The sequence below is a fragment of the Hyaena hyaena genome, unplaced genomic scaffold (genome assembly GCF_003009895.1).
Source record: "Hyaena hyaena isolate Hyena2069 unplaced genomic scaffold, ASM300989v1 scaffold_52, whole genome shotgun sequence".
NCBI classification, from domain to species: domain Eukaryota; kingdom Metazoa; phylum Chordata; class Mammalia; order Carnivora; family Hyaenidae; genus Hyaena; species Hyaena hyaena.
Window position 1 is genome coordinate 1,854,144 of NW_024080684.1, and position 19,340 is coordinate 1,873,483.

The 19,340-nt window shown below is 39.4% G+C and overlaps 1 protein-coding gene across 2 annotated transcripts in view; it reads left to right on the forward strand.

Annotated features, from left to right (window-relative positions):
* The first annotated feature begins 11,021 nt into the window (after positions 1 to 11,021).
* The window catches only part of EPM2A (EPM2A glucan phosphatase, laforin), a 113,063-nt gene continuing 104,744 nt past the window's right edge, over positions 11,022 to 19,340 (forward strand). For both annotated transcript variants that reach the window (XM_039230919.1, XM_039230920.1), the window contains exon 1: positions 11,022 to 11,337. In XM_039230919.1, coding sequence (XP_039086850.1) covers positions 11,037 to 11,337 — 301 coding nt within the window. In that variant the 5' untranslated portion in view covers positions 11,022 to 11,036. The remainder of the gene's footprint in view (positions 11,338 to 19,340) is intronic.

Sequence of the window (19,340 nt, forward strand, 5' to 3'; positions counted from 1 at the left end):
ATTTTTATTCAGATGTTTTGCTTATCTGAACAATGAGGTGCATTATAGACTGTTCTACATAAACAAATACTAACCCTGTGAGATTTCTTTATTTCTTTATTTTAGCTAAAGAATAGCTAAAATAGCTCTGTTTTGCTTGTTTCTGCTTGTAGAAAAATTAAAATTTTCCAAAGAAAATTGTCAAACAGGTCCTATCCAAAAGAGAGCTGATTTCTGAAGCCAGTAAATACAAGGGAAGTTAGTAAAAATTTTCTCAATTTTACCTTTTTTCCATTGCTGCTTAGTAAATAGTTAATACTTTTGAAAAATCTCCTTTTTGTACTAACTTGCCATTGAGATTTGTGTCTGTTGCCAGATTGAAGATCAAATATGCAATCACAATTTCCCTGAAGGACACGGTTGAAAACATAGCTAATATACCTCATTGCCACTAAGAGATCAATGTTTTACCCTTCCTGTTTAGAAATATCATTATGTGTTGTTATTTATGCATAATAAATTAATAATAAAGTCTCTGAGACAGGACTGTAAATGGGGATGTGTCATGTAGTCAACCACGCCTTTTTAATACTTACTGTGTGCCAATCCTCCAGAAATATTCCCTTATTTGCTTTGAGAACACATTAATAAAGTGTAATATGAGTAAGAACAGTACACTCTGGCTTGCTTGGGCTGAATCTAGTTTATATCTGTTGTAAATCAATTAACACTGTTAATTATTTTAACACCTCTTTTCATTCTTAAAATTGATCTGCTTTGGACAATAAATTACATGGTCACCTTGGATCTGAAATATTTGGAGGCTGTTCAAAAGAGGGTAATGGAAATAATTGAAAGCAGAGGAAAAGCTTCCATGAAGAAATGACTAAGAAGTTGGATCTATTTATCTGTTGAAGAAAAGGAAAAGGTTAGGGAGATTACACTCTTCAAGGAGAAAATGTAGAAGGAGTTACTTAAGGAGGAATCAAAAGCCTCTGTCTTCTTTCCAACTCAGGTCTGCATAGAATTAAAACTCTTACACTGAGGGTATTCTGTGTAGTAAGTAGAGCATGGGAAGATGTACATACTGGATTGTTTCCTATCTTGAATATTATTTTAAAAACAAATAGAATATGAACATACTCTATGGTTTAGCAATTCTGCTTTTAGTTACAGATTCTAGAGAAACTTGTGCAAATGTACATCAGGTTGTACAAACCAGGCTGTTAATAGCTTTATGTTTTAATAGGGCCATACTGAAAGTAATTCATCCAACTATTAACAGTAAGATTCATAAAGTATAGGATATTCAAACAATACAATATGCCGTACATCAACAAAATAACTGAGCTATACTTATATGTCACAATATGTATGTGTTTCAAAAGCATAGTCTTGAGTGAAAGACTTATGTTACCCAAGAAAACATGCATTGTGGTTTCATTTATACAAAATTCAAAAAATAGGTGAAACTTAGTTTCTTTGTATGAGTGTCCCAGAAGCAAACCCTAAATCAAAGATTCGAGTTCAAGTATTAAGTTGAAACATAGGAAACTACTGATCCTCAATAGTTTGTGACTTGTACAAATGGCAAATGTGGTTCAGTGGAATAGTTTATTTGAGAGGGAAAGAGAAATAGCAGCAGAGGTGGGGAAATAGACAAGAAACAGAAGCAGACAAAATAGGTATGTTTTCCAGCCAATAACCAGTGTGGATGACTAGAGCTTAATCCCATTAGAGAAACTCAAGGGAGTCAGAATCCTGGATTCACATAATAAGTTAATTCACACTAGAATTAACTCATTTTGGGGATAAAGAAGTAAAAATATTTATACATCATTTTCTGTTAATTTTTGTGGGAGATCTGCAGTGAACATGATGTAGGGCAGATACACAGCCAGCCCAAGAAGGACTCGTGATATGAGTGACGCATAAACTCCGGTCATGGGTATTTTGAGGACATTTGTTACCAAAGCATTACCTAATCCTGACTGAACACCTACTGTCTCAGCCTTTCCCAAAAGGCTGCTTGAAGGGAATGTAGACAAAGGGAAAACAATAGGTTGGAAGTTAGGAGGAGAGATTGCTCTCAAGTCAAGGGTGTGTGCCTGTTGTCTCCTGGCTGGGGAGATAAGGAACAACATCAAGATCAATCCCCATTTACTATGAGGTGCTTGGGGGTGAGGGTGTTGTTCACCTGGAAGGTAAAGTCACAGTTATTGAGAATGATACACCTTCAACTCCTGAGTATAGAGAACATTGTATTTTATTGCAAAGTGTCAAAGGTACTTTACTTTTTTTTTTTTTTTTGGATGTGTTAACTTGGAAAGACAGTAGTGTAATAAATTTCTCTACTCTGAAAAGTTTTAAGATGAGTCTTGAACATAACCTAGAACAGCACAACTTCTTGTAATATCTCAAGAGATGGAGTGGGTTTAAAATGCTGATGATATATGGAACTATTATCTTGAAAGAGTAGTAGAAGATTTTTCTAAAAAGCTCTATAATTCTATTGTTCATAAAACCAAAATATCACTAATATAGTTATTTTCTTAAAGAAAATTACTTTTACCAGTCCTGGATTGTGAATGTTCTGGTGGATGTATCATTGACACTTGAGGTTACCACATGGAGGGAAGAGGAAGAGCGTGGAAACAAGGGGAAGTGTGTCTCTCTGATAATCCTTTATGTTTTAGAAATTTAGATTTGTAGATAAAAGCAAATGAGAAACTTAAAAATGTTTTTGTAAGAGTCTCAGTTTCCTCATACATCAAACAAAGTGGCTGAAAGGGTTCCTTCTGGCGCTTAAAACCCTGCAGTTTCAAATACAATTGTTCTTTCTTTGAATTTTCTAACTCAGGGCAATATGGTAAACAGACTATATTAAACTGACTATTAAAAGCATTAATCTGGTGAAAAAACTTATGTTTTCATTTATTCTATGGATGAATTTCTAAATTGATCATAGAATCAATTGCTACCGTACCCTGGGACATACACACTTAATGAAACCACAGTATTTTTTTCCAGGTGAATTTACTGGCCCTGCAGTGACTATGTCAGAGCTGGACATTTATTAAAAATTAAAGACTCTGGAAAACCAATCCTTTCCTCAAAGTGATAGTAAATCACACTTTCTCAAAAGAATGTTACTGCATCCCAAAGAGATGTACTTAAAAAAAGCAATTTCATGTACCTAATTTAATACTTCAAAAGTTTGATAACTAAATGAGATGATTAAATATATATTAGCCTTGCCATGATTAATACTGTTTGCCTGTAAGCTGTGGGTGGTGCACTCACACACTCACTTGCCAAAGGTAATACAAATAGGTTGTAACAATGGACAATATACTAATTTTTGCTATTATGAAATAGCATGATTGAACTCATTCCTTCATATTGAACTAAAGTGTATGACATAGTTCATCTCTTGATTTTCAATAAGTTTGATATTCTCTTTGGATGGTAACTATTCAAAATATCTACTTTTCTCTATTTTCCATCTTTTTATTATAGGACTACCATAATATGCTTGTTTCTTTATTTATTGTTTTTATTAAAAATTGTGAAACATATATGTGAGAGCATATAACTAGTCTAACATGTAATTTATTAATACATAACATGTTTGTTGTATAGTTTTCTTAGAAAAACGATTGCTGGGGTTCTTATCCTCTGTAAACCTAAAAACTCAAATGACTAAAAAAGGCCCACAGCTGGTCTAATAGTTGACTTGCTGTGTTTGATAACGGTTTTATTGAGATATTATTCATAAAAATAATCTATTTAAAGTGTACAATTCAATTGTTTTTAGTATATTCACAGATTCAAGCAACAGTGACCACAATCACTTTTAGAATATTATAAGATTTATTTTTAAGCAATCTCTACAGTTAACATGGGGCTTGAACTCACACCCCAAAATGAAGAGTCACATGCGCCATGGACTGAGCCAGCCAGCCGCCCCAGTTTTAGAATATCCTGACACTCCCTCTCCCAAACTCCATACCTTTTACCATCACTCTTCATTTGTCCTTATTCCCCCTATTTCTTCCAATCTGAGAGAACCTCTAATCTCCCTTCAGTCTCTGTAGAACTTGCCTGTGTTATGGACATTACATATAAATGGAATCATACAATATATGGTCTTTTATGACCAGCCCTTTGACTTAGCATAATATTTTCAAAGTCAGGCCAAGTTATAACGTACATCAGTACTTCATTCCTTTTTATGACCAAATTATATTCCATTGCGTAGATATAGCACGTTTTGTTGATCTGGTCATCACTTAATAGACATTTGGGTTGTTTTCAATTTTTGGCTATTAGTAATAATTTTGCTATGCACATTCATTTACATGAATTCAGATTTTTGAATGAACGTATGTTTTCATATGTTTCAAGGAGTGGAATTGTTAGATCATATGGTAGCATGATGTTTAACCTTTGGAGGAGCTGTCAAATTGTTTTCCAAAGTAGCTGCACTATTTTACATTTGGGTCGACAATAAATGAAGTTTCCAGTATCTCCACATCCTTGCTACTTTGTTTTTAATGCTATCATAAGGACTAACAACCAAAAACTTTTGGAGTGCGTGGATAAACAGCAACTTGGCCCCACTTTCAGGGAGACTTTGTGGGTGTAGTGGAGACCCGGAGTGTCCGGAGTTTAAGCCCATCCAAGTGGGGTAGGCAGTCCTTATTCAGCCCCAGCCCATTGTGCCTTGGAAGCTGGGGCCCCTTCTTGCCAAATCTTTTTTTTCTTTCCAGAGAAGATAAAAATTTGGATATTCCTATGAAATTTTCCAATATTTATATTTTGGCAACAAACAACATAAAAGTTCATGTATGTCTGTCAGGTATGGTCTGCTGTTTTGCCTCTTCTGTTATAGAGGCTTCTAAGGTCACAGACCAATGACGTTGCAACAACCATGTTACTTCCCTCAGGGGGAACAACAGCTGCTGTTGTTATAATTTGTCCACCTGGAGGAGCTCTTTCCTGCCCTTATCTCTTTCTCTCCACCCCAGGGTGACTTTGGAAATTGTGCAAGTCCTTTTTCTGTGTAGAGGCATAGAGAACGCCACCTCACTCCATTTGGTCACATTTCTACCTGAAATTGAAAGGAAATGTGCCAAGTCAGGTTAAGAAAACTGTTTCATAGTAGCCGTCTCTGGCCTCTTAAGCAAGGAAGCATTAGAATTTTTGTTTCCTATTTCATTCATCTCTTGCAGTTCCCTGAGCTGCAGAAGGGCTGTGGAATTTGCGGTGAAGTTCCTGCAGAACTAAGTCTTGGCGGAGAGTGCAGAATCTCCCACATGGCAGACCCCAAAGACAGAAGATATCTGCATAGTGAATGTATATAACATCTTAAATGACTGTTTTAAATCTAGTTAGAAGCATCTGTATTTGTCCAAACTGATGCATGTAATCTGCTTACAGCTGTAATTTTACTAAGGATCTGTCCCAATGAGTAAAACTATTGAGTTTGCCAACTGTATCTCAACAGCTGTCAATTGTTTGTTTGTTTGTTTGTTTGTTTTTACACCATTGGAGTCAGGCTTTTAGCTTATATATGCCTTTATGAGAACTAGAAAAATTCACTGCCTGGAGAAGGAAATAGTGAAATGTGTTACCCCTGAGCAATCACAGCTTTCAAGGGTTTATACTTAGGTTTGACCTGCAGCACGAAGCTTACGTAGGAGCAGATATTTTATGGGAGGAAAAAGGCACCCAGAACAAAAGGCTTTGCAAGTGGAGCAGGAATGGCGTTTCAGCAGCCTCCTTGTTCATCCCTTCAGCCCCATGCTTCTGTGCAGTATACGAGCTGCACAACCAGGTGCTGAATTCAGGTGCTGAACTCCTGCCTGGAGAGGCTACTGGGTCTGGCATTTCTGCGTGCAGTTCTTGGGTCTGGCATTGAGGAGCTCTGTAAGGCCTTAGGCAAATCAGTTAACATTCTAACAGTTTGTGTTCTTCTTCTGGATAATGGAGATCCGGACCACATCATGGAAATGTGGACAGCATTAAATAAGGCATGTTTGGCCCTCAGCACAGTGCCTAGCTCCTGATAGACAGAGCTCAATAATCCGGATGTTATTGTTATTATTGTCATACATTGTTAAGAAAAAGTATCCAAAACCTAGAACTGAGGTGTAAGGGTGACTGCCTGTCCTGTAAGCTGGGGCAGTATGCTCCAGGTCCATTCTAGAGTTACTTCATTCTCTACAAGATTATTTGTGCCTGGTTTATGTTACTATTTACTATTGGTTAAGACCCTCCCCCTAAAATTATAAGTTCAATGTTGTAGATTTTTAAAAAATTTTTTCTTTATTTATTTCTGAGAGAGAGAGAGAGACAGACAGACAACATGAGCAGGGGAGGGTCAGAGAGAGAGGGAGACACAGAATTTGAGCTGGCTGTCAGCACAGAGCCCGACGCGGGGCTCGAACCCACGAACTGTGAGATCATGACCTGAGCCGAAGTCGGACACTTAACCGACTGAGCCACCCAGGCACCCCTCAATGTTGTAGATGTTTATCTGTTTGAGATGCAAGTGATTTCTGTGTGGTAGGACAGACAAACCCAAAGGTCACAGTTTTATTGCCGAGTAGTAAATTAATCCATTTTGTATCTAATCTAGTAATCTTCTGGGAGTCTTTCAGAGTCTGTATGCATTAGATCTTGAATTGTTTTTGAACCATCTTTACCATCCTGCTGGGTCCCTCATTAATTTATATGACAGTCATTTTGGAAAATTAGACTTCGACAATGTCCATAGTTCATGCTTGGACTATTTATATTTTTGGATAAGTGGCTAGTTCCACTGATGAAAGTATGATTGCACCACTTCCTCCTCAACTATTTCTGCATTTCTATGGAATCCCTGAGTTCCTAGAAGGACTAGAGATTTGGAGGGAAGCCCAAAGGGTCTTTACTCAGCTCCTGCTTTACCCTTCCTTTACTACTGAAGGTCAAGGGGGTTGCACTTCAGGCCACTCCTTTCCAGTAACCACCAACTCTTGACTTTCCTCTCGGGGATTCTCATCTTTGTCCAGTCGATGGTGAAGTAAAGTGATGTTTTCAAACCAATCTTCTGCTTGTCCTCCTCTTTCCCTATGTCAGAGATAAGCACTTTTATTTTTAAGATACCTTTACTTTTTTAAAAAATGTTTATTTCTTTTCTTAAAAATTTTTTAAACATTTTAATTTATTTTTGAGAGACAGAGAGAGACAGAACGTGAGCAGGGGAGGGGCAGAGAGAGGGAGAATCCCAAGCAGGATCCAGGCTTTGAGATGTCAACACAGAGGCAGACGTGGGGCTCAAACTCATGAACTCGTGAGATCATGACCTGAGACAAAGTTAGACGCTTAACTGAGTCACCTGGGGACCCCAAGACTGTTGAAATTCTTAAAAAGTACTTGTCACATTTGCCGGCTGCCCTTCCCATCCCCACCGTTCCTCTCCTCCCCCACCTCAGTCTCCATTTCCCATTTAAGTATAAACGAACGAGTTCTGCTTTCCGTTAACCTCTTTCCCTTTTCTCAAACTCTTTGAAAATTCCCTTGGGAGTTTCAAATCATCCCTTCCAGCCACCACTCTTTTATTCCTAGGGGTTGAGTTATCAAGCCCCCCCCCGACTCTTTTTGAGAAATGTGTTAACTGGGCTGCCATTCAAATTACCACAGACCTGAGAGGATCTTTTTACATCTGAAGGAAGCTCTAAGCTGATGTCTCTAACCTCAAGGTCCAGCCACCCGACGGGACTCTTTTCTTTCCCTAGGAAGAGTCAGCGGAGGTCATTACAGGACAGAACGCACGCTTGGCTGACCTGTTGAGAAGAGTTTCTCAGTTGAGAAGTCTGGAGATGGGTGTGGGTTTTATAATGCTGACAGCAGGTGGGAGTGGGCTATATCAGGGAAGGGGTAGGTCAATGTCTTTTGAAAAGGCATATGCTTCCTTGTAATTTTATACTTGGACCATTAAAAAAATTTTCTATAGCATAAATTACAGAGAAATGCATGACTAAACTGATGTTGGTAATACACTAAAAATGCAGTACTTGTCTGTGGTGGAATGGGTGGGAAGTGGAATTACTGGAATCTCCTGCAGATAGGAGATTTTTATATGTATCATCAAGGGACATGGATTTTTTAAATAGTTGAGAAATGTGGAATTTTGGGACAAAGCTCTGGGATGGATCAAATCTGTCTATTGCTCCAGATCCTTCAAGGGATTTCAAGGAGCTTAACCTACAATTTTCCAACCCAGAGAAAAGTAAACTGCAATATGCAAAATTTCTAAGTGATAATCAAATTCTCTCTGGAAGGTTGTGTCTGTTTTGTTTTTATTTTGTTTTTGAAGCCACAAAATTGGGGATGGTATATGTGGCATATGTAATTCTTAGTGTGTTCTGACAAGCAATAAACTAATGCTTATAATGGTCCCTGAACTATTTGGATGAAATACGATTTGCAGCAGTGAGTGTGTATATACATATACAATATTATAAGGGAAGATTTATAACTCACTGACTAGTGAAAGATTGCTTCAGCAAACATAAATTATCACAATTCCAAATAATAGCTTTCCCTGAGGGAGCTTTCAAAGAATTTACATTTGAATTGGATCCTGAAACTCTAAATGTGAATTTATCACCCATTCTTCAAGAAATATTGTGGTTATATATAAGATAGCACTATACAAATGAAATTCAGTGACAACAAATTAGTTACGTCTTTCAAAAATATTATCAGAATTATGTTACTTTACTGAGCTGATTCTTGCTCTAAATTCAGCTTGTCTTAATAGCATCAAGAATCTGACCTCAAATGGATTCCATAAATAATCCCTTCTAATAAATACCATGATTCTTTGAAATGTAAAAAGAAATCTCACATGGAGAACTCAACCAGGAAGAAAAAGCTGGAAATAACACAGCTTAATAACTGGTAAAATTCTTCACCTTGACTTTTCAAATCTGTATGTCACTGTCAATAAGATAAGTGTATAAAGGCATAATGGTCACCATATCCTGGGGCCTGAAGTCAAATCCACTCTACGTACCAAGATATTTATGCCTTTATAGAATCATTGATTAGTTTAGATTCATCTGTTTCATCATTCCTTAGGATGAAACTGGTTATAGGAAATAATTATAGGAAGTTTATTTTTTCATTCAGAGATAGTGGCAAATAAATCCTTTAAATATTCTGGGATTTAAAGGCATTCTGTTAATGATTCTCCTAGAAACCAAATTATATATATATGTTATATTATTTATATATTATATTACATATAATTTAATTTCTAGGATATATATAATGTATATTACATACACCTTTAACTGTAAGCTGAATGGATGATTTTTAGCACTGGCTCCGTCCCTTCCTTGCTGTGGGCTGCTTCCTGAAACTTTCTGCGCCTTTTCCTCACATATAAAAATGGAGAAAACAAGATTAATTACCTCATAGGATTGATGAGAGAATTAAATGAGGGAATATGAGTTTGAAAACCACGTGCTTGGTTCATAATAACGGTGTAATGGCTGTTATAATTTTCATGGTTAATAAATCCAAATGATTGATAAAGTACGATTGAGGCTTTGGTGTATGTCCTTTTTGGTCTTCTTCTTCTTTCCAATTGGACTTTACTTAGTGTACAATGTGGTCATCATATTTGTACTATATTTCAATCTATCCCATAAAATAAGCTATTACAGATTTTGTTTAGGGGATTAAAGGAGTACTTTCAACTGTTAAAATTACTCAACTTCTTTATGATAAAAGGAAATAACGCCTCTTAAACAAATGTTTTCTGTCTTCCTTCTTTTCTTCCCTCCCTCCCTTCGACTTTCTTCCTTTCTCCCTCCTCTCCTCGCTTCCTTTTCTTCCTCTCCTTGTTTCATCTACTGGAACGGGCAGTACTTACTTTGGAAGAGCTGGTGGGAATAATGCCATTTGGACAATACACAACACAAGTTGCCCAGGAGAACACAAGAAAGTCCTCAGCTGTCAGCTCCCAAGGTCCTTGCATGGCCAAAGGACTCTTAATTTCCTAAAATTAGTGTGAGAATATTTTGTAACAGCAGTTTGAATAAACTGACTCGCATGCCACTGTGATTTAATGTCTGCTTTGCTACCGGATCGGCCATGTTTGGCCAGCCTGGCTGTCTTCACATTTTTCTTTGTGTTTATCGTCACGCTTAGCAACCAAGCAAACACTGAGTGGAATATCAATATTTAAGAGTAAAGCATATCCGTTTACTAATTGTTCCACTAAGACACTGAGTTTGTATGATTTACATTTTTGTACTTCTTTTTGTTCTACTCAGGATATTATGAACACATGAAATTTTGCCCTCCCCCCCCACCCCCCTTATTTACAAGCTTTCAAATACTCGTAAAAATGTGAACTAGAGGATATTTTATGTGTCGAATGGCGCCTCTTCCAGCAATCAGATCAACTTTTAAGAGCTAGCAGGGTCTTTGAAGATCAGATATTTTATCCCTTCGATTTACAAATAACCAGAGGCAGAGGGCAAGGGGCAAGTTTAAGGCCGGAGCGCTCGATACCTGGTCCAGACTCTTCCCCTAACTTCACTACCTGCCACTCCTTTTTCTTTAGGACCCGCACAAAGGCGGTTTTGAGTTTCTGGGAAAGATGACTGGAAACTCGCGGGGCCTCTGACACGTTCCCTCCCTTTCCTGACCTCCGTCTCGCCTCCCCTCCTTCCCTCGGCCGCGGCCCCAGCCGCCCCGCCGAGTCGCGCTGCGGGACCAGGCGGCGGCCGGGACCGGTGTCCCGCTCCGGCCGAGGCCCCGGCTCCCGCCCACCACGCTCCCGCCGCCGCGGGCCGCGGCGGGCGCAGGCCCCGGCTCCCGGGCCGCGTGATGCAGCCCAAAAAAGGCGCAGCCTCGCACGTGTCCCCGCCGGCGCCCCGGCCTCCGGCGCCCGGGCCTCCCGCGCCGCCGCCCAATCGCCGCGGCCGCCTCGCGCTCGGGCCACGTCGGCCGGCCGCGGGGACACGGGGCCCGCCGCCGCGCCGCCCGCCGCCATGCGGTTCCGGTTCGGGGTGGTGGTGCCGCCCGCGGTGGCCGGGCCGGGCCCGGAGCTGCTGGTGGTGGGCTCGCGGCCCGAGCTGGGGGGCTGGGAGCCGAGCGGCGCCGTGCGCCTGAGGCCGGCGGGCACGGCGGCGGGCGCCGGGGCGCTGGCGCTGCAGGAGCCGGGCCTGTGGCTCGGGGAGGTGGAGCTGGCGCCCGAGGAGGCGGTGCTGGACGGGGTGGAGCCGGGCCGCGTGGACACGTTCTGGTACAAGTTCCTGAAGCGGGAGCCGGGAGGAGAGCTCTCCTGGGAAGGTACTGGAAGCCCGCGGCCGACCCCGAGCGCGGACCTGGGGCCTGGGGCTCCTCCTCGGCCTGGGGCGGCCGGCCGTGCCCGCCGCGCGCTCCCTTCCCGGCTCCGAAAGCCGCCCGAACACCCTGGGTGCCCCGGGCTGACCCTTCGAGGCCGGCCGGCCGGTCTTCGCCCTCCGGCCCGGAGCGGGTCGCTAGATTGGCGCGGAGTTCCGGCGCGCCCCTTCGCCTTTGCTGTCCCCCCCCCCCCGCCCTCATCCCCGCACCCCCGGCGCCCTGTGTGTGTGTGTGTGTGTGTGTGTCCCCGTCCCCGGTGTCCCTGCGCCCCGCCGCTCCCAGGTCACTTCTCAGCTCCGCCGTAGTGGTTTCTGTGCCCTCATTGCCCCTCGGTCACTGACAAATCACCCAGCCCGCGGAGCTGGCCTGCTGGCTCAGCCACAGGCTGCCCTTCCCTCTGAGGTCTGAGAGTGAGCTAATGCAGACACATTGTTTCTCGTTGTGGCTATACTCTGGTTTCTTAAGCTATAAAAACACTATACGCTAGTTGTAAACATCAATCAACTTTCAAGGTGAGAACTTCCTGTGTTTCCTCCACACACCTTAAGCCCACTGCCTACTGGCCAGTATATGTGTCTCCCTATCATGTATCTATCGCACGCACAGATCCTAGAATAGATTATTCTACATCTTGCCCTTTGTTGCTTAGCGATATGTTGCGAATACTGTCTAGGGTCACTCCATATAGATGCATTTCATTTTTTAAATGGCAGCAAGATATTCTGCATCTAACTAGAGTGCATTTATGTTGTTTCGTTCTTCTTTGTTATAAACAGTAATAGCTTAGTGTATAGAGCTTATCTTTGAGTATTTGGGAGTGTTGCTGTGGGGTGGATTCTGCGAAGTGAAATTGTTAGGTCAAAGTGTGGCCGTATTTTACTTTTCAAAAAGGACTGCCAAATTATACCCGGAAAAGGTTATACCAGTGTAGACTCCCGCCAGCGACGTGTGAGTTCAGACGGCATTTTCTTTCAGCGTGGTGTGCAAAGTAGAGGATTGGAGCATGTGTGATTCAGTAGTTGTCTAAAGAGGATGAAATGACTGTCTCTGTAGAAGTTTTTATGACAAAAATGGGCCATTTAGTCATAATGATATGGAAACAAAGAATCAGTAAAGAACATGAGTATTCTGTAATACGTTTGTATATTATCTTTGTCTTACTGGGTATTAGGCCCGGTGGCATTTATTGTTACTTTGTATTACCATGCCAGTATTGAGGTAGCCTCACCTCAATTGATATGCCCTTCTTTGTAATGATATTTTAGTAATGATATTATATATAATTTTTCACACTAAAATATCTGATTATTTTACTAGAAATTGAAGACTTACCCTTCTCTAGTCCCCCTTTTTCTATTTTTAGCTTTTCTGATATTCTTCGCAGAGTTTGAAATACTTTGCTTATTATTGCTATTTCACTAAGAAATATTTTAACTTTTCTGATCTTAGATTCTCTGACTTCTATGTAAATCATATATAACATTTTAAAATTAAAACCTGACAGTAGCTATTTCTACCCGTAAATTTAGCCATCATATCTACTGTGAAATATGAAGAATTCAAGTTCATTCTCTCTCTCCTCTCTGCTGATTGTTTTTTTATTTTATTCTTATATATAAAAATTATTTATGTATGTAATTGTTGACTTTCTTTTTTTTTTTTTTTTAAATGTTTTATTTATTTCTAGGAGAGAGAGAGAGAGAGAGACAGCTTGAGCAGGGGAGGGTCAGAGAGAGAGGGAGTCACAGACTGAAACAGGCTCCAGGCTCTGAGCTGGCAGTCAGCACAGAGCCCGACGCGGGGCTCGAACCCACGAACCGCGAGATCATGACCTAAGCGAAAGTCGGACGCTTAACCGACTAAGCCACCCAGGCGCCCCAATTGTTGACTTTCTACTATGTAGAAAGTTCTGTGTTATAATTCTATTATGTGGAAAGTTATTCCTGTGTAAGAGGATAAGAAAAATCACAGACAGATTCTTCTCCTTCTCCTTACTTTGGTTAATTATTTTCTCTACATTGGTAAGTCTTGTATAATTTATATCTTGTTTCATAATTGTTACTAGTCCTTCTTGTTTTAGATTGGTAAGTTGATTCTAAGAATGGTAAGTTAACAGAGAGCATTATGAGAAACATAGTGTTTAAGAGCAAAGGTTCTACAGCGCAGAATGCCTGGGTTCACCAGCCTGTGCGTGACCTTGGGCAACGTACTTAACCTTACTGTGCTGTTGTTGAAAGAACTGAGCTGACTAATCAATCTGAAGGAATTAGAACAAGACTTATATTAAATGTTAAATAACTGTTAGTGGCTATTATCTTTACTGTTATGATTAGGAAATAATTACTGCAGAACCAAGTAGTGTGGTAATCTCATTAACAAGGAAATACAGGGGTGCCTGGGTGGCCCAGTCAGTTAAGCGTCCGACTTTGGCTCAGGTCATGATCTCATGGTTTGTGGGTTCCAGCCCCGCATCGGGCTCTGTGCTGACAGTTAGCTCAGAGCCTGGAGCCTGCTTTGGATTCTGTGTCTCCCTCTCTTGTGTGTGTGTGTGTGTGTGTGTCTCCCTTTCTCTCTGACCCTCCCCTGCTCATGCTGTCTCTATCCCTCTCAAAAATAAATAAAATATTAAAAAAATTAAAAAGAAAAGGAAATACAATTCTGTGACATGAAGCCTGTGTCACCAGAAGGAAAAATTCTTTTCTCTTACACTATAAATTATGATCAGATTTTACTTAAACTTTGAATTTGGGTGGTAAAGTTCTTCTACAACTTTAAAAAAAATTTCTAGTTAACTTTTTTTTTAGCAGAAGACCCACATTGATCATCAGAATTTCCCAGCTTGATTACAGTATTTGATGAATACAAATTTCTCACTCTTTGAAAAATTTTTTTCCTTGAAAAATTGAGGTTATTGTTCTAATTTTCAATTATATATATAGCTTTCTGATCACAGCTATCTGGGACTTTTTTTTTTTTCTCCTAATTCACTCCTGTGTTAGTTACATTGTTTTGGATTCCATGTCTTCCTCTTTCTTAAATATCTTACTCATTTTGTTGGATTGTATCCTAAAATAATTTTGAAGAAACAATAAATGAGAGATAACCTATCTGAGAGGTAAAATATCTGAATTCTTAAATGCCTAAAAATGTCTTTATTTTGGCCTCACACTTGATCATCTGGTAGAATATTCTAGTCTCAAATTAATTTTCCCTTTGAAGCCTTTGCCTCAGTACCTTCTAGCACCCATTGTAATTGATAATTGTGATGCCAAACTAAGCCCATTCCTTTGTAGGCAATCTGTTTATTTTTTCCTCTTCTTTTGAAGCTTGATTGCAAGTAATAGAAAACTGAGTGTGAACGAGCCTAAAAAAATAAATTATTATTAACTCATATAACCAAACTAAAAGAAGTGTGGTGTTTAACTTCTGTCCCCTCGCTTGCTCTCCAGCTCTCTCTCTTCCCTTGGGGTTGCTATACTCTGGTATTGACTTCATTATCTCAAGCCAACTCTACCAAGCTAGGCTTCTGAACAGGGAGCTCCAGGCTTCCATACTCAAAGCCAGAGAAGAAAAAAATTATTCTTCCCTGACAGCTCTAGTTAGAAAAATGTGTGGGGAAAAAACTGGAACCTACCTTCCTTGAACCAGTCCTTCTTGCCAAGGAAGTGGGAGTACAATGAGCATTCCCAACAGCAAACACTCCTTGGAGTTGGGGAGGAACACATCCCCCAAAAAGTGTGTAGTGTTTCAGGGGCAGTTTAGAATACAGTGGAATGTAGGTTAACCGGAAAATACAACAGTTGCTTAAACAAAGAAAAGTTAAATTTTCTGCTATAAAAAGTCCATAGATAGGTGGAGATGGTAATGGTCACAGCTCATGGATGTCAGAAGAGGTGTCATTGTATTTCCTTGGCTTTTTCCTCAAAACAACAGCTGCCACCATGTCTGCGTTCAGTGGAATATGGGAGGAGAGAGAAGAGTGGAAGTGTCAGCCACAAGCATCCCTTTTATCCGGAAAGCTGTAACTTGAGCAGAGTCCTCTCCTGCCCAAAGCACACTTCCTTCTTTTCACTTGGTGATTATGAATAAAGCTGCTGTAAACAGTGATGTGCAAGTGTTTACATAAACATAAAGTTTTAAAAAATATTTAAGAATGGGTTGGCCAATCATGTAAAACTATATTGAGCTTAGTAAGAAACTGCCAAACCATCTTCCAGAGTGACCATAGCATTTTTCATTCCTTCCAGCAATGAATGAGAGTTCCTCTTGCTACACATTCTTATCAGCAATCGAATTGCTTTATTTTTTGGATTAAAACTATTCTTATAGCTGTGCAGTAGTACCTGATTTTTTAAATTGGTAATTTCCTAATAATAAATGATGTGAAGCATCTTTTTATATGCTTATTTGTCATCTGTAATATCTTCTTTAATTGGGTGTCTGCTCCGATCTTTTCTCCACTTTTTAGGTAGGTTGTTTTCTTATTGCTGACTTTTAAGAATTCTTTCAATATTTGGATACAATTCTTTTTAAAAAAAATGTTTAAAAATGTTTATTTATTTTGAGGGAGGGAGAGAGACAGAGCATGAGCAGGGAAGGGGCAGAGAGAGGGAGACAGAGAGAGAGAGAGAGAGAGGGAGGTATAGAATTTGAAGCAGATTCCAGGCTCTGAGCTGTCAGCCTGACAAAGGACTTGAACTCAGAGCCTTGAGATCGTGACCTGAGCCAAAGTGAGATGCTTAACTGACTGAGCCACCCAGGTGTCCCTATTTGGATACAATTCTAAGGTAATGTGTGGTTTACAGATTTCCTCCCTGTCTGTTACCTGTCTTTTCATTCTTTTGACCGTGTTATATACAATGTAGAGCTTTTAATTTTAATGCAGTTCAGCTTACTGTTTTTTTTTTTATGGATTGTGCTTTTGGTTTTGAATAAAAAACTCATTTCTAAATCCAAGGTTATCTATATTTCCTTCTGTGTTATCTCCTAGAAGCGTTTGATAATTTTGCATGTTACACATTAGTCTATAATTCATTTTATGTTAATTTTTATTTGTGATACAAAGCCTGGGTCTAGGTTCTTTTTTTGGTGTTCATGTGGGCATCCAATTGTTCTAGCCCCATTTGTTGAAAACTTTGCCCTCCCTTTTTTGATGTGCCTTTATTAAAACTCAGTTGACTGTATTTGCACTGATCTATCCATATGCCCATTCTTTCACCCACATCACACTTTGTTGATTACTGTAGCTTTAGGACAATCTTGAAATATTAATAGTGTGAGTCTTCCATCTTTGTTAGTATTGTGTTTAGTCTTTTTGGTGTTTTGCCTTTTCATTTACATTTTAGAATCAGTTTGTTCATATTACAAAATAGCTTGCTGTGATTTGATTGGGATTGCATTGAATCTGTATATCAAGTTGAGAAAAATTGACATCTTAACAATATTGAGTCTTTTAATCTATAAACCTGGAATATATCTCCATTTAACTAGGTCTTCTTTGGTTTCTTTCATTACTACTTTGTAGTTATCCACATGCAGATCCTGTACATGCTTTGTTAGATTTATACATTGTTTTTGGGAGGGCTGCTATTTTAAAAGGTGGATTTAAAAACTTTTCAATTTTAAATTTCAGTTGTTCCTTCCCAATGCGTAGAAGAAAACTGACCTTCATATCTATTGATTTTTGTTTGGATACTGGACATTGTGGTTTTATATTGTTTTAGAGTTTGGAATTCTTTTCTGGCAGTTAAGTTACTTGTGAATTCGTTTGTTATTTTTCAAGTTTTTCTTGAAGGTTTATTTTTTTTTTAAAAATTTTAATGTTTTATTTATCTCTGAGAGAGAGAGACAGTGTGAGCAGGGGAGGGTCAGACAGAGAGGGAGACACAGAATCTGAAGCAGTCTCCAGGCTCTGAGCTGTCAGCACAGAGCCTGATGCAGGGCTCAAACCCACGAACCATGAGATCATGACCTGAGCTGAAGTCTGACGCTTAACCGACTGAGCCACCCAGGCGCCCCTCTTGAAGGTTTATAAGGGCAGGTGTATAGAAGCTTTTAGTGTAGGGCTATTTTAGCCTCACTATTAAACAATGGCCCTTCTGTGTTCTCTTTTGGATGTCCCATGTATTAAATAAGATCTCCTCACCCTGATGGAAATGCAAATATTTCTCAATTCTGTGTTAGCTCTACCAAGTCTTTGGCATACAATATTCACTTATTTATTCTATTTGGTTTTTGTATGGCTTGCTGTTTGTCCTTTGTATAGCTCTGTCAGATTTCATCTTACATATCCACAGATTGGCATGAAGCCAAAGAATCTAAGACACCTTTGTGCAGATTTATTGAACTCTCTCTCTTCATTGCTTTCTCATTTTGGAATTTGGCCCAACAGATTCTACTCACCCTGTTCCCCCCAAATTTGTATTTCTGTTCCCTCAATTACAGAGACCCTTAAGTTCTATTTGGAATCCTATCCTTCTGTCATGGTTCAGAAATTGTCTACAAGCAGAAATCCATGGCATTCATATTGTTCACCTTGTTTCTTTCTCTTCTCTCAGAGATTATATTCCTGTGCTGCCTTTTGTTCAGCATTTGAAAGCAGTTGTTTCATATATTGTGCCACTGTTTTAGTTGTTACTTTTATAGTAAAGAGAAGAAGTCTTGGACTGATTTTTGAAAGTTTGCAGGTAGATATTTTTCTAGCCTATTTTTAAAAAATTTGCAAAATAATTCTTTTTAAAAAAACGTTTATTTATTTGTTTTTGAGAAAGGGAGAGAAAGAGCTAGTGCAGAGCCTGACTTGGGGCTCAAACTCCCAAACCATGAGATTATGATCTGGGTTAACATCAAGAGTCGGACGCTTAACCAGCTGAGCCACCCAAGTGCCCTGCAAAATAATTCTTGATTTTTTTTGTTTATTTCAAATATACTTATGTGTGTGTGTATTTATATGTACACTGATTCACACACACACACACACACACACACACACACACACGCATGCACAAAGAGTCTAGTCTATATCTTTCTTGTTAAAATTAGGTTGTTTCGGGGCACCTGGGTGGCTTAGTCGGTTAAGCGTCCGACTTTCACTTGGGTCATGATCTCGCGTTCATGGGTTCGAGCCCCGCGTCGGGCTCTGTGCTGACTGCCAGCTCAGAGCCTGGAGCCTGTTTCAGTCTGTGACTCCCTCTCTCTGACCCTCCCCTGTTCACGCTGTCTCTCTCTCTCTCTCCTAGAAATAAATAAAAACATTTAAAAAATAAAAATAAAAAAATAAAATTAAGTTGTTTTCCTTGGAAGTATCTTTAATTTTGAAGATCCTTAATTCTTTACTTAGAACCTGGCATTAAATTTTGTTCCCACTCAATAACACTCTGTCTGGGCTTATAGTTTTAGATGTTAATAGCCATAAATTCAACATTCATATTATCACTATTTTTACTCTTTTATTTTTTCAAAACTTAATTTATCTTTTTTTCATATTGCATTTTGTGCCACCACAATGATTATGTTAAAGTAGAATTGACATGAAAATTTCTAATTTTTAAATAATCTACTATAATTTAAGAAGATGAAGCAAATCAATATGCATAACTTTATCTTTTAAGATAATGTCTATGTTTTCTAGGGCCGCCATAACAAATTAACACAGACTGGATGGCTTATACAACAGATTTATTTTCTCATAGTTCTGGAGGCTAGAAGTCCCAAATCAGAGTTTCACCAGGATTGGTTTATTCTGAGTTCGCTGAGGGAAAGATCAGTTCTAGGCCTTTCTCCTTGGTTTGTAAATGGTCATCTTTTCCCTGTGTCCATACATGATCTCTCTATGTGTCTCTTGACCAATTTTTCTGTCTTTATGAGGACACCAGTTATATTGCATGAGTACCTACCCCAATGACTTCATTTTAAAGTTGACTACCACTGTAAAGATACTGTTTCCAAAT